This window comes from Eleutherodactylus coqui, chromosome 8 (assembly GCF_035609145.1).
Source record: "Eleutherodactylus coqui strain aEleCoq1 chromosome 8, aEleCoq1.hap1, whole genome shotgun sequence".
Lineage (NCBI taxonomy): Eukaryota > Metazoa > Chordata > Amphibia > Anura > Eleutherodactylidae > Eleutherodactylus > Eleutherodactylus coqui.
Window position 1 is genome coordinate 112,427,532 of NC_089844.1, and position 24,184 is coordinate 112,451,715.

The window sequence follows — 24,184 nt, forward strand, 5'->3', positions numbered from 1 at the left end:
TAGGTAGCGCTTTGATCGGTTCGAATGGTACCGCTGTCATGGCCCCTAGAACCCAATTAAGGTTCCAGTCTGGGAACAGGTTTATGGGCCTAGGGCGTAATCTAGCTGCTGCTGTTAGGAACCTGTGGACCCATCTATCGTCTGCGAATTTTGTGTCGCAGATAGCGCTAAGGGCTGAAACCTGGACTTTTAGGGTGCTCGGGGAGAGGCCCATCTCTAAGCCCTCCTGCAGGAATTCTAAGATTAGCGGAGTGTCGGGGATAGAATCCCCGCGATCCCTTCCCTGTCTCCATGAGGAAAACTTTCTCCAGACCTTCTGGTAGATCAGGTGGGTCGTCTTTTTCCTACTGGACATTAGGGTTTCTACTACTTTCTCTGAGAATCCTTTCTTTCTTAGCGAGGATTCCTCAAGAGCCATGCCGTTAAATGGAGTTTGTCTAGGCCGGGGTGGTTCAGTGGCCCCTGCGATAGAAGATCCGTCCAGGTAGGCAAGGTGACTGGGTCCTGGACGCTCAGTGTTGTCAGAAGACCGAACCAGCTTCTTTTTGGCCAGAAGGGGGTCACTAGGATTAGCGTGCATCCCTGGGTTCTGAAGTGTTGTAAAACCCTGGGGATTAGTGGTATGGGAGGAAAGGCGTAGGCCAGTCCTTGTCCCCAGTCCTGGCCCAGGGCGTCTACCGCTATCGGACGATCTCCTGGCCGGAGGGAGAAAAAGTTGCCTACTTTCGTGTTCTCCCTGGTTGCGAAGAGGTCCAACTGTGGGGTCCCCCACCGGTTGGTTAAGATTCTGAATGCCTCTGGGGAGAGGGACCACTCTCCTGGGTCTATCTGCTTCCTGCTGAGGAAGTCTGCTTTTCCATTTAGTGTCCCCTTTAAGTGGGTTGCCGTGATCGAGAGGATCCGGCCCTCCGCCCAGTGAAAGATTTTCTGTGCGATGCTTTGCAGTGGGGGAGATCTTGTGCCCCCTTGGTGTCGTATGTGAGCGACCGCGGTGACATTGTCTGACAGTATTTTTATGTGATGGTTCTGTAGCGAGTTGCCCAACTGCTGTAGAACCTGCCAAACTGCCTGTAGTTCTCTGAAATTTGAGGATTGTTCTTTTATCCTCTGAGGCCAGGGACCCTGAAAGAATTGGTTCCCCACATGCGCTCCCCATCCACAGGCGCTTGCGTCTGTTGTGATGTGGATGGCTGGGTTTTGTAGCCAGTGAACCCCTCTCCGCAGGTTCTCTGGGGATGTCCACCAACGCAGGGATGTTTTTGCCCTGTTTGGGATGTACATCCTTGCCCCTAGCGAGGACTGCCTTTTGTCCCACGAGGATAGGACTACGGCCTGTAGGGCTCTGGTGTGGGCCTGGGCCCATGCTACTCCTGGGATGCATGATGTCAAGCTCCCCAGAAGAGACATTGCCTCCCGAATTGTGCAGAATCGTCTTCGTAGGAAGGTTTTGACTATTCTGCGGATTTTTTGTATTCTCTCCTCGGGTAGGTAGGAGCATTGCGATTCTGAGTCGAGAGTTATTCCCAGAAACGTCTTCTGCTTGCCGGGATCTAGGCTGGATTTTTCCCAGTTTATAATCCATCCCAATGATTGGAGAAGTTGTAGCACTGTCTCCAGATGTTTGGTTAGGAGTTTTTTGGACTCTGCTATTAATAGAATATCGTCCAGGTACGGTACTACTAGGATCGATTTTTCTCTCAGGTGGGCGGCTACCTCCGCCATAATCTTGGTAAAGATTCTGGGAGCTGAGGATATCCCGAAGGGCAGGCATCTGAACTGGTGGTGCTCTGTTCTTCCGCCCATGTCCACTGCGAACCGCAGGTATTTCTGTGAATCTTTGTGGATCGGGATGTGAAAATACGTGTCCTTCAGATCGATGGGACGCCATGTAGGCTCCTCTGGGGATCAACTTTATTGTCGAGGAGATGGTTTCCATTTTGAATCTCCTGTATCGGACGCAGGTGTTCAGGTCTTTCAGGTTTATTATCGTCCGGTGTTTCCCGCCGGGTTTTTTTACTAAAAAGAGCCTGGAGTAATAGCCCTGGGTTTCCTCGTTTCGCGGTACGGGAGATATTGCGTTTAACCGCTGCAAGTCGCGCACGCTTTGCCCTAGTAAATGTAGCTGTTTTTTTGGGGCTCGCGTGGTAATAAATTTCCTTCTGGGGATGGATACCAGCTCTATCTGGTATCCGTGCTGTAGGATCTTTGGGATCCATGGGCCCCCGCAGATTGCGGCCCATTGATCCACAAAGCTCCCCAGCCTTGCCCCTACGGGGATGGCGTCAGGGTCTTTGCTTCGGCTCCCCCTGATGGGGGTTGAAGAGGATATTCCTTCCTCTGCCCCCCTTGGGGTAACTCCAGCGGCCTGTCTTGCCCTTGCCTCGGTAGGCCTCGGGCTGCTGCATTGGGGCCCGGGGAAAGGTCTTCACTCTCTGTGGTTTTTCCTCAGGGAACCCTTTTTTCCTGTCGGCCGCCTTCTCTAGAATTTTATCTAGGTCCGGTCCGAATAGAAATTGGCCGTAGAATGGGAGGGCACACAATTTGTTTTTCGAGGCCAGGTCGCCTGACCATGACCTCAGCCATAACACCCTTCTGGCTGAGTTAGCGCGGGCTGTGGCTTTTGCTGAGAGTTTGACGGTCGCGTCCGCTAGGAAGTTAGTGGCCATGCGCAGGATGGGAAGGGAGTTAAGGATCTGATCCCTCGGCGTTTTGTTGGTCAGATGTAGTTCCAGCTGCTCTAACCATACCCCCAGGGTCCGCGCCACGCAGGTGGCTGCGATCCCTGGCCTAAGGATGTTTGCCGCTGCCTCCCATGATTTCTTTAGGAGTCCCTCTGCCTTGCGATCCATGGGGTCTTTTAGCTGTGCGGCATCCTCAAAGGGAAGAGTCGTCCTTTTGGCTACCTTGGCCACCGGGACGTCTACCTTAGGTATTTCGTCCCAGCTTGCGCAAGCTTCCTCCTCCAGGGGGTATCTCCTTTTTACGCCTCGAGCGGAGTAGGAACCTGCGTCTGGTTTACTCCACTCTCTCTGAATTATTTTAGAGATGTTTTTGTGGACCGGGAAGGTATGTTTGCGCCTCTCCCCAAGTCCACTGAATATCTCATCCTGTCGGGTCCGCGGCTCTCTGGGCTGTTCTATTTTTAACGTAGCCCTAACTGATTTAATTAGTTCCGTCAATTCATCTTGATGGAACAAATATTTCCTGTAGTCCTCCTCCTCTGAGGACTCTTCGGCCGCCTGCTCCTCTTGCTCTGATCCGATGGAGTTCTCGGAATCAGAAGACTCCTCGGGAACATATGCCTTTCTTTGGCGTTTCGCTGGCGGTGCCGGCAGTGACGTTAGAGCTGATTGAACCTCTTCCTTCACCAGCTTTCTAACGTCATCCAGGAATCCCCCCGATTCCTCTCTGACTAGCCTAGCCACGCATGCCTTGCATAGAGGCCTCTGATACGTGGCTGGCAGTCTCGTCCCGCATTCCACACACTTTCGCAGTTTTGTTCTGGGGGGGATGTCTTTTTTATCCCCCTGACAAACAAAGCATTTTTGCGGGTAAACATGCAATTTTTCCATACACAACATACTGGATATTTGCATTGTATTTTTGCCGCACTGGCTACTTACGGCCGCTGAGGCTGAGGTTTCAGCTGTCTCTGGGGCTGGAGCACTCATCTTTATACCAGTGCTGCAGACACCCTGCGACCTGTGATGCTGGTGTTCTGGCTTCTCTCAGGTTCCTATTTGAATTTTCGCGCTCCTGCGCTAAGCCCCGCCCCCTCCGCTCCTAATGCAGACGCGATGACGTCATCGCGCTGGACGTGAGATGCGGCGCCCCGCCCCCTGCCGTCAAAGGGCTTCCTGGAGCGCCGCGCTGTAATTTCTGCCGGAGGACGAGGGGAACTGAGGCTCCCGCTTTGAACCCCCCATGGGCCGCCGCGGGAGGAACCTGGCCCGGGGGTTACCACCCTGATGTGGCGTCCCGGGAGTCGTCTGGCTGCGAAGGGATGACAGGGTGAGCCACTGCCTTCCGATCCGCCTGTATGCTTTCGCTGGCTTCTCCACCAGCTCCTCTCATAGATCCTGCCTCCTGGCAGGACAGGAAGACACTGAGGAAAGTGGGGAAGGGGGGGAGCTTTTAACCTCTCAGTATGTTCCTGTCCTACCAGGAGGAGGCAATCTCATTGGTGCTGTCGTGGAGACGACTGGGGGAAATAAGCAGTATTACATATTAATATATAATATTGTAATGAAGCAGGATACCATTTTAATTCTGTAAATTTATTACTAACTATAGATAAACCATTTATGTAGGAATTTTAGTGTGGAAAAACAAGGGAGTCTAAAAAGAAAGTCCGGCTTACCAACTCCACAGCCTTGATTTACAGAGCAAGCCACCAGCTGGTAGAGGTCTGTAGTCGGAGCTGCTCTATGCATTTTGGGAATGGGATTAGGAGAGTATTCATTATTTTCTTGTGAACACTTACTGTTGGGGCACTAAGGGAAGTACTTGGTGTGGGGGCACTAAGATAGTGTTATTGCAGTGTGAGGGTAGTAAGGAGAGCACCAAGGGGGTAGTATTAGGCCGGCTTCACACGACCGGATTTCTATTGCAAAATCCGCGGTCGGTGTCTGCACAGAGGATCCGCAACAAATCGCATGCATTGAAAAGGTATGTAAAATTGCTTTTACCTTCACACTCGCTGAAATGAATTACGTATTCCGCGAGCAGAAGAAAAATCGCAGCATACTCTATTGTGCTGCGGACTCCGCGCAGATGGCCTCCATTGAAGTTAATGGAGGCCGTCCAACCAAAGCCCATCTGTGATGTGACATCACCTATGAATGACTGAAATGAAACTGTATAGTAGTAGCTTATACTGTCTGCAGAGTTCCTGTGCAGAACAGGAATCTATCACTATATGGTGGCAATATTGGTCTCTGTACAGTGGTTCATAAAACACCATAGTGGTATTTCAGCACTTTGTGATGGTAATGTGTGTCATGGTGTGGATCAGGAGGGTTGTCATGTCTCCTTAGGAAGAGCACCCACAAAGTGTGTGGAGACACCTGAGGGTGTGTGTGTGGGGGGGGGGGGGGAGAGGGGGGGGGGGGTCAGTGGGTCGAAGGATGATAGTCTCTGTCCAAGAAGAGCACCCAGAAGGGGTGGTAGGGACACCTAGAAGGTGAGTGAGGAGACTTATGCCTTATAAGTGCAAGCTCCTCTGGGTAATTTATGCAAATAAGGGAGATGAAACTAAAACCTCTGCAGCACCACCTATTGGATTGCAGCATTCCTTCAAATCAATGTAACTTTTTAACAAGTTTTAACGTGGGTCAGGAGGGGTGTCGTGTCTCCTTAAGGAGAATACCCAAAAAGTATGTGGGGGCACACCTGGGGGGTAGAGGTATTATTTGGTCCTTGTATAGTGGTACTGCATGTTAATTGTCTGTACATTAGAGAGCAGGCCATTCTGAGTCGAGGATGTGGCCATCTTTCTCTCGGAACACTGGCAACCACATCCTGTACGCAGAGTCTGCAATACTGTACACAACCTGCCCTGGTGTAGGGAGAGAACACTTGCTAACCACTCCGACTATTAGTAAGTGCTCCCTCCTGGCACCACAGCACTAAGACCAGCAAGTGCTGGCTGTACTGTACAGCAGTCGATGCCTGTCTCATAAAGACCTCTACTGCAAATGATAGACATTTAGATTACAATTTAGGCATAAGGCTTGTGTGCTCAAATATTCTCAGATTTGCCAGTGGGGGAACATAACATATGCTGCATATACTGGATTACTATGTATGCTATCCGATTGATCAGAGAGCTCCTTCTGGTTCTTATCCAACTTATCTCTTCGTAACACAAGAACAAGCTGTAGAAGTGGTTTGTAACAGGAAGACTCACTTGATCTTTCTGCAGTTACTCAGCAAACTGACAGCAGTTATAGTAAGAATAATAGAAACAGACACAAATAACATCCAGTCAATGGAAAACAGTTCTGCATGTTGTTTAGTCCTATCCAGCTCCTAAGCTACAAAAACTAAGTTAACGGCCCTTATTTTATTAGGTTTGCTTCACTTACATTATATTTAGAGCTTACAATTGACCCGGAGAATAATAATGAAACTTTAATTACATTCATATTGAATGAATAAGATAATACATTTATACATGTAATGAGAACAGTGATAGCACTGCATTCCTGTTATAGTCAGGCCTAGATTTCTATTAGAATAAAATTGGCTTCATGTGTCCTAACAAGATAAAGACTTAAGTGATATTGTTTCCGCAAATATTCTTTGTATAATGAAAAAAAAGGAACTTTATTTTCTGCATCAATTCCACCTAATTTTCAAGAGCCCTGCTTGCTGTCATTCAATGAAACAATAACACCCATTTAAATGGTCAATAAAAAAAGGGCCATACACAGAAAGAAAAAAAAAAGGAGTGGAAGAGTTTATAATCTAAAATATACAACAATAATTTATATCTTGGCTGAATAATCACTCATCCCACAGTTACAGATGAAGCAAAAAAATGATTTGACACTTAAGACAAATCTCAAAAATCCTAGAAACCACCACGTCAGATGTAGTACCTAGGGCCAGTGTAACACAGTGATCATACGCTAAGGGGTGTAGCTTTAGGCGGGCTGCACATGGCCGTGACGGGCTCTGCCGTCACGGCGCCCTCCAGAGACCCCAAACTTACCTGCGGATCCGGCGTCCTCGCTTCCGCATGATGCGCCGCAGCGTCATGTGACACGCCGGCCACGTCACATGACGCGGCGGCGGTAGGCGGGGAAGCGGTTTCAGGCTATCTTCCGCTGTGCTACAACGGAAGATAGCATGAACGCCCCGCTTCCATTGACTGCAATGGAAGCCGTCCGCGTGTACACCCGCGGCAAATAGAGCATGCTGCGGGTGAGGACGGGAGATTTCACGGGGCGGAATTCCGCGGTGGAATTCCGCACCGTGAGCCCTGAGCTATTAGGTTCAATAGAACCTAATAGCTGCGGGTAACGCAGCGGATTTCCGCCGCGAATTACGCGGCGGAAATCCGTCCATGGGAAGGAGGCCTTAAGGGGTACAGAGGTAGCAGTCGCTACCGGGCCCAAAGGCCCCTCTATCATAAAAGAAAGTACCAGTATAATAAATGGCACATGGGTGATTAGGGGAGCACATTACAGATTTTGCATTGGGGCCCCCCTATATATAGCATCTGCCTAATCTTTTAAGATTCTAGCAATGTCCCCTGCTAGTGTTGCATTGATAGATTTCTTAAGAGACCTTAGGATGCAGAGGAAAGATGTGGGAGGGGGGCCCATGCTGAACTTTTGCATCTGGGCCCCTGAGCCTTTAGCTAGCCTCTTGATAGGTCAAAATAAGCTCTCTGTACATTGAAGTAAAAGTCCAGCTATGCGGTGTTGGAAGAGTTTAAATCACATGACAAACATGTAATACACTAGACAATTAAGGAAAAATACTTCCTAGACAGATGTATAATGGAAGTCCATCACATAATGGTCACATCAAAGCTCCTTTTCCAGTAATGAACCTATGAAATATTCAAAGTACTATATTCATACATTCATCAAAGACGTCCATGGTAGTAATAATTAGCATCAAGAAATTCTCACATTAGATAATCCATAGTTAATAAAAACTTGCAGTAAATCATTGTGTTCCAGAAGAGTAAACAAGCGTCTCACATTGCAATTTTTATCTCGTGGGTCTAATACGACCATATGAAACATTAGTCCCAATAAAGCCAAGAATGCTATCTTCTCATAGGCACTCCGAGAAAATGCTCCCAAGAATTTATTATGTCTGTTTAACATCTACTCCCCACCAAAAAAGGCAATGGAGCTTAACAACCACCCCCGGCTTCATACTGTGCGACTTTTATATTTGGGAGAACATAGTTTTCTTGATGTTTCTACAGCCTTGTATGACATCGGGAACAATTCTCACATCCAGCATGGATAACTTACCATATATATCTATATATTTAGCAGCATGTAGAACCTCTAGTGCAACTTTTTAAAAGGGGTTATCCAGCCTTTTAAAATTGATGACCTATCCTTAAGATAGGCCATCTGTATATGATCAGCAGGGGTCAACCACTTGGGAACGGTCTCAATCAGCTGATTGCACTCATGCAAGCACAGCAGTCTCTTTAATGCTTATATCAGAGGATGAACCTGTTCGCACTCAGAAGACTATTATTATAGAGGCTGCTCTGAGTACTATAGGCTTGTTCCATTTACTTCAATAAGACACTCCTGTAGTACTCAGAACGGCCACTATAAATACGGCATTCTGATTATGAAATTTGAAGAGGCTACAGTGCTTAAGTGAGTGCCATGGCCCCTTCAAATCAGATCCTAAGTGGAAGACCTTCACCTATCAGATATTGATGGACTATCTGGAGGACAGGCCATAATTTTAAAAGGTTTTGGCCAACACATCGCATGATACCAATATTTTAGAAGCAGCCAATGATCTAGTATACCTGCATATAGAAGCAAAAGTGAGAAGCCCACCATTTCCCATCACAAACCTTTACAAAAACATCTACATTCAGATGTAGAACAAAACGGCCCAAATTTGGCTTTCCAAATCTTAATGCTAGTTGGCAGCTAAGTAGCAATATGTACACGGTACATGTCTAGTGGTATTAATTTTTTTCCGTAATCTATACAAGTCAACCAATGTAATCAATATCCTCTAATGTATAATATACATAGAAGTAAATATTTGACTTCACAACTAACCAGGAACATTGACATTTTACTAGGAAAGTACAAAAAAAGATATGGCCAAATATTGTGGATAATTCCGTCCAGGGCATATAATAGTTGAATCCATTTCTTGATGAGTGCATATTTTTGTATACTACAACCCTTATTATTGCCACATTCACTGAGCATCGGTATATAAAACATTTCGTTTGTAGAAATTAGATATATTCAAAACTAAGATAAATTGCCTAGAATGGGTATGTAGAACTCTTCGAAGACAAAAGGTGTAAACAATAGTTGTGATATAGGATGCAGTCACAACTGTCAATAACAGGATTATATTCTAGCTCTTTCACAACCAAAATTCAGGCTCTGTCCACGCCGACATTTTGCCCCTTCCATCAAAAGTTCTGATATTTTGTGATGGCAAGAATAGTGTAGTCTTTAGAACTTTACTTCTTGCCGACAAAAATACCAGAATTCTGATGGATCCTATTGACCCATGAAGAACTCCATCTGGATTTTTGAGGTCCATGAAAAAAAGTAAACCAATATAGTTGTCATAAATGGAAGCCAATACGGGGTAGGCCACGGAAAAGTACCCTGGCAGCACAACTTTCACTTTACCACTGAAGTATAAGAAATTAAAGCTGTGTTGCGCTCGTTTTAGTGAGCTTTTATAAGAGTGTGGTGCCGAGGTACTATTCCATGGCCCAGTCTGTATAAACAGTCTCAAAAATGGACTTAGGCCTTTACCCTCTAGACCTGACAAATGGTAGGGTGTACCCAATAGGCTTACCTTGTAACATACTCCTGTATGCATTGTCTGCTATTGCATAGATGTGGGGGGGCATTTCGTGTCTCTTCTTGCCTTTGTACATGTCAATGATCTTCTCTGAATAAATTGGAAGTGATTTGTAAGGGTTGACCACAACACAAAATAGACCGGAATATGTCTGTGAAATACAAAGAAGAGGAATAATCATTGAACAGGGTGAACGTACCCCGGCTACCACCCAGCATATACCAAACTGCCCCCTTCTGTGATTGCATAAACCTATGCAAATAGGAATATAAATATGGATGCATATACATATTCGCAAATAAGACTATAAACAATTCTATAAAAGCCATAAGTGGGTTTCTATACAAGTTATTCACATAGCTTTTTTTTTTATGAGGACAACCACTGGTGTGGTTAGAAGAATGGATCTATTATCTTACAGTTATCTTATTTGTATGGAACATATTAATGCATTGGTTAATGCAGCTTGTGGCACCTGACAAAAAAAAAACTTCACATAATAGAACAGAGATCTCAATTTGCATGTCCATATATGGCGAATAAAGCGTCTTGTTTGAAGCGTTGGTATGTATGGTTTGCTTGGTATTTAGGACCAGAAAGAACATAATTGGGAATATGTTTGTTGCTCAACAGCACATCTGTCAGTGTATGACAGATACTTTAATGTTCCCATTATCCTATGTAGCAAGGTTACATGCTGCTGCAGTCCAGTGATGCTGGGCTGTAATTTCTCATTACACTATGACTCTCCAGCATTAAACCAAGAAAGTTCATTTAAGACAGGAAAAAGTATTGCAGTATAACAAAAACCAAGCTACAATCTTAAAGGTTCTTAGATCTCTCCTGAAAGGTATATGCAACTACAGTGTCTAAGGTGTCAATAGTGATATAGCTCACTTCCAGAGTCAAACTGCCAATATATATTATTGCTGTCCCCTTATATAAACAGACATCTCTGAATCGTCTGGGGCCACGATTTGACTGCAACCTTTCCCCCCCTCAGTAGCTAAAGTGCAAAGCACTACCACCAGTGTAGTGGCCAGAATAAGCGTGGCCCCTCCATAAGTATGAGTGTATTTGTCTCGTGTTTACTGTCTTGTCAGTGTCTGTGTTGTATAAATATGATGTGTATTGCTCCTCTGCAGCACTGAATGGGTTAACGTCTGGGTTATGTCTGGAAATGCATCTTTTGTGTGTAACGTGACCTCGTGATATATATGTGCTTGCAAGGTGTGCAAGTGGTTGTTTGGGTTCGGTTCTGGACCTGGCAGCAGTTGGAATGAGTGGAGCTGCTAGAGACCCACACAGACACCTTCAGTCTGTGAGGGTCATGATAGGAGAAAGAGAAATAGAACCTCAGCTTTCCCTGGGCCCATTACACCCAGGAGATATTGGTGGGTTGCCCCCGCTGAAGTTCTGGAGAAGAGGAAGAGAGTGGTCCAGTCTTGCAGAATGGAATGTGTGCTGGACGTGAGTGCTGACCAGTAGGGAGTTGGAGAGGAGAAGAGGAGTTGTTCCGGGCCCATAGCCATACATATAACTGAGACTGTAGATTAGTGTACCTATGATTTCCTCCCTGTCGCACCACTTTGTGAAGCTTGTACTGAATATCCTGCTGCCGTGGATTACTTCTTGTTGAACTGTAACTAAGTTAATTCAAGTCAAGTGGCACTGCTGACCGTTCCCGGCTTTGTTAATTCCAAACTACTCTGTGCGTGTGGACCAATGCTTTCAACATCCGGATTCACCGCAGAGGAAGGAACGGTGGTATCACCTGTAACAAAAGACTACGGTAAACTGTAGCTAGGTTCACCGACCTTTTAATAGCCTGCCCTCGGCCACTTGGACGTATCCCTGGTTACCCTCTGAATGGGAGATGATAGTGCCACTGTGGCAAGGCCTAAATTCATCCCCAGCGTCTCCTAGGCTAGGGCCCGATCCTCGGTCGCTGCACCAGTCAGAACCATTATTGTTCAATCAGAGGTGTAAGTTGAAGCTTCTGGGTCCCAAAGCAAACTCTGTAACAGGACCCCCAACTATAATGCTTTATTCGTAGTACTAGGATCCAATATGGAGAAGAGGCTTTATGAGCCCCCTAAGGCTCCTTGGCCTGGGTGCAACCGCATCCCCTATAGTTACGCCCCTATCAGTTCAATAGCTGAATGGTGGAGTAGTGAATAGACTATATAATGATGATCTGGGGTTACATACAGTGTGGCGAGATACAAGCAGCTAAAAGATAAGGAATATTTTGTTATCCTCTGCACAGTAGAACCTAAAAGAAATTATCTCATTTCAAAAACCAAATTGTCTAAAAATATTAAGGAATTCTGAATTAAATTGAGAAAGTCTCTTATTCAGGACCCTCGTCTATTGGCTGGTAGTCCCAGAGCGTCCTTTACACAAAACAGAACTATTCATTTTAATGGCAACTATGTAGTGCTTTCTTTCCTCTGTGGGGGTGCTGCAGGAAAATTAGGAACTTGCTGCAGGTTTCCCCACAGATAACTCATCTCTGGGAACTCAAACATCGTGACACCTTGTGACTAGCGGGAGATTTTTCTTAAAAAAAAGGTTGGTCGAAATCAATCTCTCTAAGCAAGTCAAAGACAGGAGGTAAATATGTGGACAGCTCTCCCCCCCCCAACTTTTCTATAAAATGTGCCAATTTGGATCAATATATAATATGAGGCCTCCAGGCTCCAATCCACACATCTCAGCAGAGATCTCCAGTTGGAAACAGAATCAGACAAGTCAATGACCAACATATCTATCTGATCTCCATTTCATCTACTCTCAGGCATTGGATGGGATATCTTGTCTATGGTCAGCTTTAGCATGGCCTACATGGGCAGATATTTCAGTGAAGATGACCGGATGTGAGAGATGTGTCTGTCCCCAAACTACTGGGAACTATTAGAAAAGAGGACTGGAATGTGAAAAGTTGAAAACTCTCAGCATGCAGCAAAAAGTACTTTTGATGGTAAGACATTCCAATTAATGCCCTGAGAAAAATTATATCCCGTCTGATTCTCACTAATTTGTTGAACAGCTGGGCAGAATTATACTGTGCATGACAAATTGTAATGTTTTTTGACAGTGAGGCCGATAGACATATTCGACTGGCTTGTAGACTACTAGCAGCAACACTGAATAACTATATGACAGTGTTCTCTTTCTATACATCAAACACATACTCTCGCTTGTGTGTATATCTGTCATTAAGTCTTGTCTTGCTTTATAACAATGAGTTTTTGTTTCCTGTCATTTATTTATAACAAACACCACAACTAGCAAAGTCCTTATCTCCATCAGGAAATACAAGTTATGTCAGGGACCAATGGCATAGGAATAAGGGTGTTAACAGTCTCAAGAGGCTGAAGGACAGATGATTAATTAATTCCAGCAGACACAATATGTGTCGGTACCAATAAACACTTAAAAGAAAGAATTTTTGCAACTTGAACCTGCTGTCCAAACTGCAGGCATCATGTTATAGATCAGGAGGAGCTGAGCAGACTGATATATAGTTTTATGAGGAAAGATTCAGTATAACTTTTATTCATTTATATCTCCGCTCATTTTAAGCTGAACAGTCCAATGGGCGGAGCTATCAGTGACTCACAGCCTTCCCTGTATACACAGTCAGACACAGCTGTCAATCACTGAATAAAATATCCATCTGCTCGGCTCCTCCTGGTCTATAACATGGTGCCTACAGTTTGGAAAGCGTGTTCGAGTATACATACACCCAGCAATCCCCTTTTACCCCAGGCTCTCACTTAAGGCCTCCTGTCCATGGGCGATATGTCACTGTGATATGGGCGGCGATAATCCAGCCACGGGTAACACAGTGAACACTTTTCATAATTATGGAAAGCGCAGCCCGACGTCCACGAGCCGAGAATCATAGCAATTCTCCACTCACGGGATTAAACTCACGCATGCTGCGATTTGCCGCGGTCAGCCTATCTATTAGATAGGCTCATCGCAGAGACCCGTCAGTGCTCCCCCCTCCTACCCTGTGGTGGAATATTGCTAGCGATATTTCATCACGGCCGTGGACAGGCAGCCTAAAGGGGTATAATAACGAGTACTAACAATTGTGTATGGAAAGGATATACAATCAATATCTGGTGGGGTCTGATCTCTGGAACACCATCAATGTTTAGCCACTAGGGCCAAAGCATTTGAGTGGGGTTGCAACTAAATACCAGCCGAACACATGGACTGGTATGAATTTAAAAAAATGGGAGATTATAGCTCCTACATTCTAGGCACCGGTGGGCCTTCCTGAGGTAGGATCCTCATCATTTGTGCATCAATGGCATATAGTATTGTTCTTCTATTAGTGTTATTTTTTGTAATGTTCCTTTAACTCATGACTAGTTCCAGCAGTTTATACTGCCAAAAGTCATCCCTAGATCTGTCACTACAGGTTTTTGTGTAGGTCAGATGTCCAAATAGCGCTTTATGTGGATCAGTTGCATACCTAGGATTTGATTCATATAACATGCTATATGGACATATTTGAGAGTAACTTAAAGAGAAGAACCCTTAAAAAGTTTAAGTTTGTTCTTCTGAAACGCACAGCGCCATAACTAATGGATGATTTGGCCTGTGGCTATTAGAATTAGTAGATTGGTAGAGGTCACCATGGGGTTTTCTAGGGAAATAGGTCATCGATAGTTGAACTGCAAGGGTCTGCCACTCAGGGACCTGGCTAATCAGCTGTTCAGGTGTCCACTGCCAGCACCACTACACAGTGGTACAGAGCAGAAGCTGCTGCTCGGACCCCTGTGTAGCGGCCGGCATTTGCAATTGCAGGCAAATCAATGGGAGTTGCACCTGAAGGTTCAGGCACCGGCTATTACACAATGGGCGGAGTAACAGCTTCCGCTCCATGCCACTGTGTGTAGATGCGCTGACAGCAGACGGCCAACCAACTGATTGTTTGAGTTCCCAAGTGGCAGACCCTCACAAATAACTGTTTCTGAGGATAAGTCATCAATAGTATTTACCTGGAAACCCCCAGATGTGAACTCTATTTACATGTAGAATTATCTTAGGTCCTGTAATAATAGATCTTATCAATATATGCGTTTCATGTAATTCTTAGTGCTGCAGCTATGCCCTTCTTATAAAAACCTTTCATACTTCTTGTCCTGATCAAAGAAAAGAACAGAACTCATTTCATGGCCAATTAAGTTTTGTCTGGGGTGTGGGAAGATATTTCTTGAATTTAATTTCCAATTTGGACATAATATTGTACTTGATGAAGTGCCAGGCATGTCACCATATGCAGGAAGAACCAATTCTTCACTTAGGTGACTTGGCAGACTAGATATGCTCCTTCTGGCTATGGGAAATTCTGAACAGAGTCTTCATTCCTGAATATGGGTTACAGCTCACAGCATGTACAGCCTCAAGAGTCAAATATGCAATAATTATCTTTATATAAAATGGTCATTGTTATCAACACTAGATTACCTAATGAAGTAAAAATGACAAATTTTCCTGTTCCTAAAACCTCTTGCAGTAAGTTTACCAATGTATTCCAATCATTCTACTACTCCGACTATAAGAAAGGCCTTTCATTGTGTTCTCAAACTGAATGTATAAAGCATTTAAAGTTGTATGAGGGTCAAAGTTTATAATATGAAGTATAAGAATATATAGGCGAACAGGCAGTTTGTACTATATACGGTATTTGTTCAGTATGTCAGATTTGAAGATAATTACTTTCCGTGCCTAGCATTGCAACTCAGCCTTCTTCACTTCAATGTGGGTGAGCTGCTGCTCATGGACCAAGTGGTGCAGTTTGTGGGAAAAAGCATTATCCCAGACAACCCCTTTAATATTTTAATGGTATGATTGACGCCTTAATTATATTAGTTCAATTTATTACTGTTGGTGATGCTTCACGAGTGATATTGCTCACAAGTATACAGTACTGCTTCTCACTTCAACAGCTGGGACAAGTTTCTACCATAGAGCTGCTTTATCATCAGCAACTTAGAGTACTTTTACATAGGACAACAGTTGTCCCAGCGATCATCGCTTCATAAGGAGCACTGATCACACACTGAATGGAGGTGGAGCATGTGGCCTGCCTCCATTCAGAGTTAACAGGCAGTCGTTCATAAGTGGACCAATAGTCATTTTGTTTTTAGTTAAGCTAGATGAGCTATTCTCACTCGCCCTACCATTTCCTATATTTACATGGAACCAGTGTCTCGTGTAATAGCTCTTAAGTGATTACTTGCACAACTGTCTGCCTGTGTAAAAGTACTCTTAGGTTGCTTTTAAATGGAACGATCATTAAAAAAAACACAGTTAAAACGAGCAAAAGTGAACCAGTCATTGACCCATGTTTAGACTGAGCAACGAATGAGATTTGTTCACTTTTCATTCATTATTCAATTTACGCAGGCATAAAAACTATTGTTGGCTCATTCACTTTTCATTCAGGTTAAACAATCGGTCATTCGCTTATACAGTGAATGTGAGAGACTGAACGATGCTCCTTTGAACAAGCCAACAAGGTGTCTGTCTGAACAGGCTGCCCCGGAGTGTATGGGGTAACTGACATCACTCACTCTTTCAAACGTGAATCGGCTCATTTGAAAAGAAGCCTTAAATTGACTTCAATGGCAGACAACCGCAGGCACTATTTCAGACAATAGTTGTTCCTTTGAAGATGCACCAATAGTCTATTCCATTACAACCTTCCAAAACACTGTAGTACTATACAAAATATTACTGAACGTTTCAATGTTCTCCACATTTTTAGACACTGAAATGTATTTTATAGAGATGCTAGTGCTAAAAGTGCCTCTATAATCTGCCCATGCCAACTGGCATTGAACGACAATGAGTAGGTCAGACAGCGCTCTTTGCTTTTGTCTACACAGGCAGATTATCTGCAGTACGGGGATGAAGGATTTTTACTACAAGTAGCATGGGGATGAACAATATCATCGGTCAGTTGCGCTTCAACCCTGGTAGAGGGGCAACTGACCAACCAGTATTTTCATGCCCGCATAAACTAGCCATCGAATGAACATTTGTTCATTCATCACATGATCACTGGCCCTTTTATATGGCCTATTGAAGAGACTTTTGTGCCTGATAATCAAGCTGTGTAGAAGGCCCTTAAGGGATGTGTTATCAACTTTATAGCACTAAACATTGTGAGCTGCCACTTTTCATGCATTGTGTAGTTCATAACTACAAGGAGTAAACTGACCATAAATATCTTATGGCATATCTTAGGGATACTTAAATGACTGATAAGTGGTGTTCCCATCTCTAGGACCCCTACCTATAAGAATGGGATATTCTGCTTCCATGGTTGTCATATAGAGATGAGTGAGTATACTCCCTATGGCACATTACTCGAGCGAGTAGTGCCTTAGCCGAGTATCTCCCAGCTCGTCTCTAAAGATTCGGGGGCCGGCGGGGGGGGGGGGGGGGGGGGTGGAGAATGGGGGGGGGGGGGGAGATCTCTCTCTCCCCCCTCCTCGCTCCCTGCCGGCCCCCGAATCTTTAGAGACGAGCGGGGAGATACTCGGCTAAGGCACTACTCGCTCGAGTAATGTGCCTTAGCGAGTATACTCACTCATCTCTATTGTCATACAGTAATCAGTACAGTGTTTAGCTCCAAAGTCAATCAGCTGGATCTTTCAGTTTTGGCTATAAGGATACGTCCCCAAGCTGCATGAACTGTACATGGCCAAAATGCGGCCCACTCAGTGACCAATGATTAGAAAGTTTTACCAGTAAAATAGCTCGATTACCAGCAAAGTCTTACAACCACTGCAGATTTTTAGCCATATGCAGCTTGCAGTGTGGCATCATACCCTTAATGAACCATAACATTTGTTCAGAATACCATCTTAATTATTTTGGCAATTTTGCATAAAGTTCATGAATCAACAATGAGTATAACAATAGTAGCATCATCTTATGCAACAGGTAGATATGGGGAGGGGGGAATGGAGGGGAGGGGGTGGTTGAGTTAATTGCTAATTCTTAGTATCATTATGCTCTGCATACATTCTTGAAAAGGCGCCAACTGGGAAACTTGAAAGTCAGAAATAAAAGGGACTGTTGTTTTCTTACAGAGTACAGTTAATAGAGGATGATTCACCAAAATATTATTATGTACATAGGAGCATGTATTCATCCGACTGGTCTCAAATCTCATTTGATATAATTAGAAACATTTATACACTGCTAATTGGGAGCCATGTAATAGATCGATAAGAAATAACCCCTTAAGGACCAGACATTTTTCATAGACTTTTTTTTTTTATTACGGTCTTCCAAAAACCATACCTTTCTCTAAGGCAGTATTAACCCAGGACGGGTATGTACATTGCATCTATGTAGGTTTTATTCCGAACACCATTGTCCTGGGCTCATGCTGTCTGAGTTCGGGCAGCATGAACCAGTTTTTTGTTGCTTTTTCTTGGAGGGGGGGGGGGGGTTGCTGCAGGAATTACTATCTTTTAACTGTACCATTTAATGCACCATATTAGAGTGCAAGTATGTGCAGGGGCTGGCTCCATGACCACCATATTGCAGGACTTGAGCCCAGGCGCCAGCTCAATCGGTGAAGCTCCGCCTGTGCTTTGCAGCTGAAAAACGCAGCATGTACCAGCATTCTAGTTATGTATTGAAAGACTAAAATTTTTAAATGGGGTTATAGGTAAAGAAACCCAATTGTGCGATTGTTTTTGGATTTTGTTTTTCTAGCATTCATGGTACAGTAAAAATGACATGTCAACTATTCTTCGCATCGCTATCACAGCGATACCAAATTTATCTAGTTTAGTCTTAGTTTACATCTCCATATTCTAAGACAACATTTTTTGGTAGATGGGGTTGTGTGGGGGCTTACTTTTTTGCAGGGTGAGCTATAGTTTTTTTTTTATCAGTACCATTTTAGGGTACATACAACTTTTTGATCACCTTTTATTGAATTTTTTTGAGAGCTAGAGCGTCAAAAGAAAAATCTTGGTATAGTGCATTTCTTTTTTTCGGACTGTGCTCAGCATGCGAGATAAAGGGGATCTTAACAGTTTCATTAAAGATATACATGAATTTTTAGACCCCAAAATGCAATATTTGTTCGTATAAATTAGCTCTTTTAGAGGTTACATGATACTGTATGTCTCACGTTCATATTAAACTTCAACATGTAGACCCGGTATCAAGGATGCATGCTAGAATTCAGTTTTTACATATACTGAAATCAATCTCCTATACCCTAACGACCCCACATGCAGACTCTGAATCTGAACGCAGGAAAGTTCTATATATGAGCACAGTTTAATGTAAATAGCCTCCCCCACGCCAAAAAAGTGATGTCTAATGTTTTTCTTGTGGAGAGCAAAACGAGAGTGTGAGTCGTCTTATGGGCCATGCAACGCATACTAGGAAAAGCTATGAAAAGGAGTTCTGAACTCCAGTGCTGTGGTGGGGGATCTAGTAATATATATACCAGCACCAGGAAATGAGTCCTATTTTCAGTATTGGCCCTTCTACTAGATGTGTTGTTTCTTAGCTTTTGCCTGTTTCAAGATATCCCAAGATAAATGGTGCAAGTTTTCGGGAAAACAAATCCTGCATTACTCACAATGCCCAACAGAGTAACGCAAAGTGTTTCCCCCAAAGATGGTCATCGCACATTTAATTTGGGACCTATTCAGATAGGTGAAAAGGTAAAAACTAGAGATGAGCGAGCGTACTCGCTAAGGGCAATTCCTTGAGCGAGTATTGCCTCTTGCGAGTACCTGCCTGCTCATCTCAAAAGATTCGGGTGCGGGAATCTCTCTCTCCCTCCTCCCCCCGCTCACTCCCACAACTCACCGCTCACCCCGCCGGCACCCGAATCTTTTGAGGCGAGCGGGCAGAGTATTTGCCCTTAGCGGGTACGCTCACTCATCTCTAGTAAAAATATAGCTGTATGCCATTGATGACCCAAAGGCTGCTGATTAAGGGTTCTTTCCCACGAGCGGATATACGGTGACAGCGTTTTTATGGTTTCACTCCTGCTCCGTATAAGCGCCTGAATGGGTGTTTTTCCACGATTACGGTTAGCGTTTTCTCATCCATTCACACAACCATGAGCAGCATTTTTAGCGAAAAAAATATACCACACTGGATGCTGCAAAAAGCCTCCCCCTCCCTTCTCGTTCCCTGCTCCCATAGGAGTCTATAGGACCTGCTGGCGTATATTGGCCAAAACATAGTTCCAGAACTATGTTTTGGCAGAGCATATATGCGCCGGACGCATATATGTTCTTTTTTTTCGCGCTGCCGGTATATTTATGCGCCATACATTAGCCTGTGTGGAAGGCTGCATTGGAAACCAATGCTTCATATGGGTACTGTATATGCGCCCAGGTGTAAAAACCCACCGTATATGCGCTCATGGGAATACAGCTTAAGGGTGAGGAGGATATGTTTGTTTTTTTTAGTATGCAGCACTTTAGGATTAGAGTAAGCAATGAAAAAAATGAATATAATGGCATGTGCAGTAGACCATGTATCTTTTCTTTCTACCCAAATATAAAAGTTATGCAGGTCCAATAATCTCCACTGAATCACCAATGTGTTATTTTCTCCGTATGGCATAACCCCTGAAGCCTACATTTATTTAGAGATAACACCGTAAACCCCATCAATGCATGTGACAAAAGCAACAAAAAAATAAAAAATCAGTCCGAGTATCATACAGTGACTTACATAGATAAGGCCGGAAAAATATCTCTCTCTTAAATTGTGCAGTACAGATGCTTCATTTAGGCAAGTCAGCTCCGCCATGTCCTCCACCTTGGAGAATTTGGGGGGGTTCATCTTTTGGATATCATCCTTGCTTATGGTTGCTTTCTTTCCATTTTCATATTCAATGAGAACCTCATCACCTTTCTCTTCCTTGATACTTGCAGCTTCAAATCCATTTTTCTCAGAAGGGACCCAAACCAACTTTTTGGCTGTCCAATCTGCCTGGGCTGTAGGGCTGTTCATGAAGTTCTTGTCCAAAAATAGGAATTTCTCATCCTCGGATAGTGGTTTTTGAGACATTTTGACTTAAAGGTCACCTGTAAACCATAAAAAAAGAAAAGCTTAATAATGATATGAGGCTGCAAAAAAGCCAAAACAGTCAATATCTTTTTAATATATTCAAATTAACATTGCAAACTTGTCAAATTACACCAAAACTTTATTCCCTTTACTATACAAGTTAGACCAAAAACAGGTGCCTAGCAACAGTAAAGGAGTAACTAGGCGTCACAGTCATGTCCTTCCATTCCAACACTGATCTCCACCTAGTAGACTTGAAATTCTGAATTTTTACATGTCTGGTGAGTGAGGAAAGATGGGAATTTAAGCTTAAAAGTAGAGGAGGTGATTAGCAGAAACTAAAGTCTGGTTCTTGTGTGACACAATTACCCTGTAGGACCAGTTGATGCCAAGCATCTAGATTTGGTATGTTGAACTGTCTACAACAGGGTTTCTGAACTGCAGTCCTTAAGTACTCACATCAGGTCATGTTTTCAGGATTTCCTCAGTATTGCACAGGTGATGTAATTATTGTCAGTGCCTCAGGTGTTCTTACTATAGGATATCCTCATGTCATGTCCTGTTGGAGTTGGTCTACATGAACCATCATACAAACCTTGGAAACATCTTAGAAAGTGACATTGTTGATAGACAAGGCTTTCTAAACTAGGATTTACATTCTGAAAAGTGCTAATTTAGGAGGCAAAAACAGTCATCACAATGGCTCAGTACTAGTCAGCTTGCATGCAGCATGGTAGCTAAGTGGTTAGCATGGTAGCCTTGAAGCATAGAGGTCCAGGGTTCAAGTCTGACTGAGAGCAACATCTGCATGTTCTCCCTGTATTTGCATGGATGTAATCCCCTGCTAGAAAAACATAGGGGGATTAGATTATAAACTCCAAGGGGAACAGGAAGCTGTGTAAGTAAATATGAATAAGTAACAAAAATAACTTTTTTTTTTGAGGACCTAGCTCTGATTGTTACAATGTAGTTGGATGATGTAGTTTGACCATCTCCAGATCACAGCTGGATAAATGCAGAATAAATTAGAAAACAAGCAGCCACCATAGAGGATCTGGGATTCTGGGTTTAGAACCTGTGTCTTTTGTAGTTTTTTTTCAGTAATCCATTTCCACAATTCAAATTTTTCCAGGCATTCATTTCATTAGTGCAAGGAAGGAACTTATACTTGGAAAGCACCTTAGAATTACATGAAGTTCCCGACAAAGTACAGTTTACTGGATACTTTGATGTGACAATAATGGTGCAATCTGCAGAGAATCTGCAGAGGAAGAATGTAAAAACACAAGTAGAAGGCAAGTTAGTGACTCTGACATTGACCTGAGTATGGTGGCTTAGTGGTTAGCACTGTTACCTTGCACTGTTGAGGTTGTAGGTTCAAGTCTGATGGTGGGCAGTAAGTGCATGAAGGTTGTATGTTACCCCTCATTGTGTGTGGGGAGTGTTCTGGTTTCCATTTGTATGTGTTATGCAAATGAGTAAAATGGCTGTTCAACTATTGCCTAAATTGCTACTTTCACTGATAAAAAAGAGTGATGTAATTTGATAAATCTTTGCAAAAGCCCCCAAACCAGATTTGATATAAATAGGTTCAAAGTCATCAGTTTTCAACCAACAACGCATAATACTGGCTTTCTATAAAATAGACCCTAGTATGAATGATGACAATCTACTTACTACGCTGCAGAATCTAAATTAAAAGGCCTAGTACACACCCAGTTTTGTCTCAAACTACTAACATTTTTCTTTATCCGCATACTCTTTAGGCTAGGTTCACACTAGTGTTATATTTTTCCATTGACTGGCTCCATCATGGGAGCAGAACAAGAACAAAACCTGAAGTACCGGACTCCATGAACTGTTTGGGTTTCCATTATGCCCGCCAGTATTTTCCTGGACAAAATGGCGCAACGTGCTACACTATTTTGTCTGGCATTCTGTGCAGGATTTGCACTGGAGGCTTTGAATTGAGCCTCTGACATAAATGTGAATAGAGCTTTAGTTTAGCCTGATGTATGTATTCTTAAAGTCCATAACGGAAATGGGTAGATTTCAAAAAGATTTGATTTTCAGACATTTTTTAATAATTTGACAGCACTCAGTAAAAAAAAATACCTATACTCTAGGAAGTGAAGATGCACAAAATGTATTCCTTGCTTAGAATATTAAATATGAGCATATAAATAGGATAGTATAAATAGTTAAAGAATTATGCAGTCAGGAGCCATTTGCCCGCAGTGGTCCTTTGCTGATGTTGGTGCATGGGCCCATATAAGGTCATGTTACCCTGAAGACACGATTACTGTGATTCCTAACAAATACCTTTTAGGGAAAGAAGTCTGAAGAAACTAAAACGTCAAGTGGTAAAAGTGAGATTCAGAGCTATGCTTGCTATATATCACTGTTATTATGGCCAGCAGCCTGCTCTGCCATTGAAGAATTCTATATCTTGAGTAAGGATGCCCAATTCCCGGCTATGGCAAGGAAAGGGTTTATCAAATGCATAGAGTCAAACACTGAATGTACTTATTTTGTGATCCGGATACAAAATAACATGTATTTTGCATGCATTTTAATGCACAGATACATTGTAACAAGTACATCTGTACTTTATTATACACATTATTTACAACTTTCATATAACAGTAGAATAAACGTAAACATTAGTTAATGGGTTACATGTGTTGCAGCGCAACATACCATCATTACTAGATTGTATACAAAATGTACCTGTTCTTAGTTATCTCACATCATGCACTTTGACATTCATGACAGGAGCTGTCATTGTACTCTTCCACATGATGCACTGAACTTTTTTAACTGCAAGGTTAACCTGCCACAGAACGCCAAAGGATAACCCTCTGACATATGACACATCCAAGCGCTGGAAAGGTACTGGCCTGACACATTGCATGTTAACCTATTCACTGCCACAGAGTCACCCTCTTTACTTCTTACTCTCTATATATGTATCTATATACATCTGTACATTATTGTAATGTGTAACTAGAATAACAGAAGATATTGAAATCTTGGAGTAATAACAATAGCACCTACTTACAGATATCCAATTACTTAAGCAGAGGTTGAATTGAAGACAGAGACTGGAACCTGTGCAGCTCACAGCTGGGACAGTCCAAATTCTCCTTCAGTTTGCAGTCCCTCTATATAGACTGAGCCATCTCCACAGTGGGAGGGATGGAGTCTATGGAGAGCAGGAGGGAGGGGTTGGGAGCTCATCCTCTGTTCTTAGGTATGGGCTGTCTGGTGCACCTTAGTACAGTACTGATTTTACAGTAACCCCTGAACTGCCAGAATAGTGTTTAACCAAAGCCTGTGCTAGGGAAGAGTTTATACTATTGGCTTATCATTTTGCCAACTTGCTATGTGCATTTGATTGCTGCAAACTTTTTTGATCCAAATGTTTATATTGGAAAAAGTTCAAGTAACTTTAATGAAGTTTATATAAGCAAAGCTAAAAACAGACTGCATTCATATCTTGCTACATTATCTAATATGTTGTGCACAGAGAAAAATG

At 43.3% G+C, this 24,184-nt stretch overlaps 1 protein-coding gene across 3 annotated transcripts in view; it reads right to left on the minus strand.

The window, feature by feature from the left end:
* The window catches only part of MYH11 (myosin heavy chain 11), an 89,831-nt gene extending 66,018 nt beyond the window's left edge, over positions 1 to 23,813 (minus strand). For all 3 annotated transcript variants that reach the window (XM_066576230.1, XM_066576229.1, XM_066576231.1), the window contains exons 1-3: positions 23,708 to 23,813; positions 20,308 to 20,663; positions 9,547 to 9,703 (exon numbers count right to left, since the gene is read on the minus strand). In XM_066576230.1, coding sequence (XP_066432327.1) covers positions 9,547 to 9,703; positions 20,308 to 20,646 — 496 coding nt within the window. In that variant the 5' untranslated portion in view covers positions 20,647 to 20,663; positions 23,708 to 23,813. The remainder of the gene's footprint in view (positions 1 to 9,546; positions 9,704 to 20,307; positions 20,664 to 23,707) is intronic.
* Between the last annotated feature and the right edge of the window lie 371 nt (positions 23,814 to 24,184).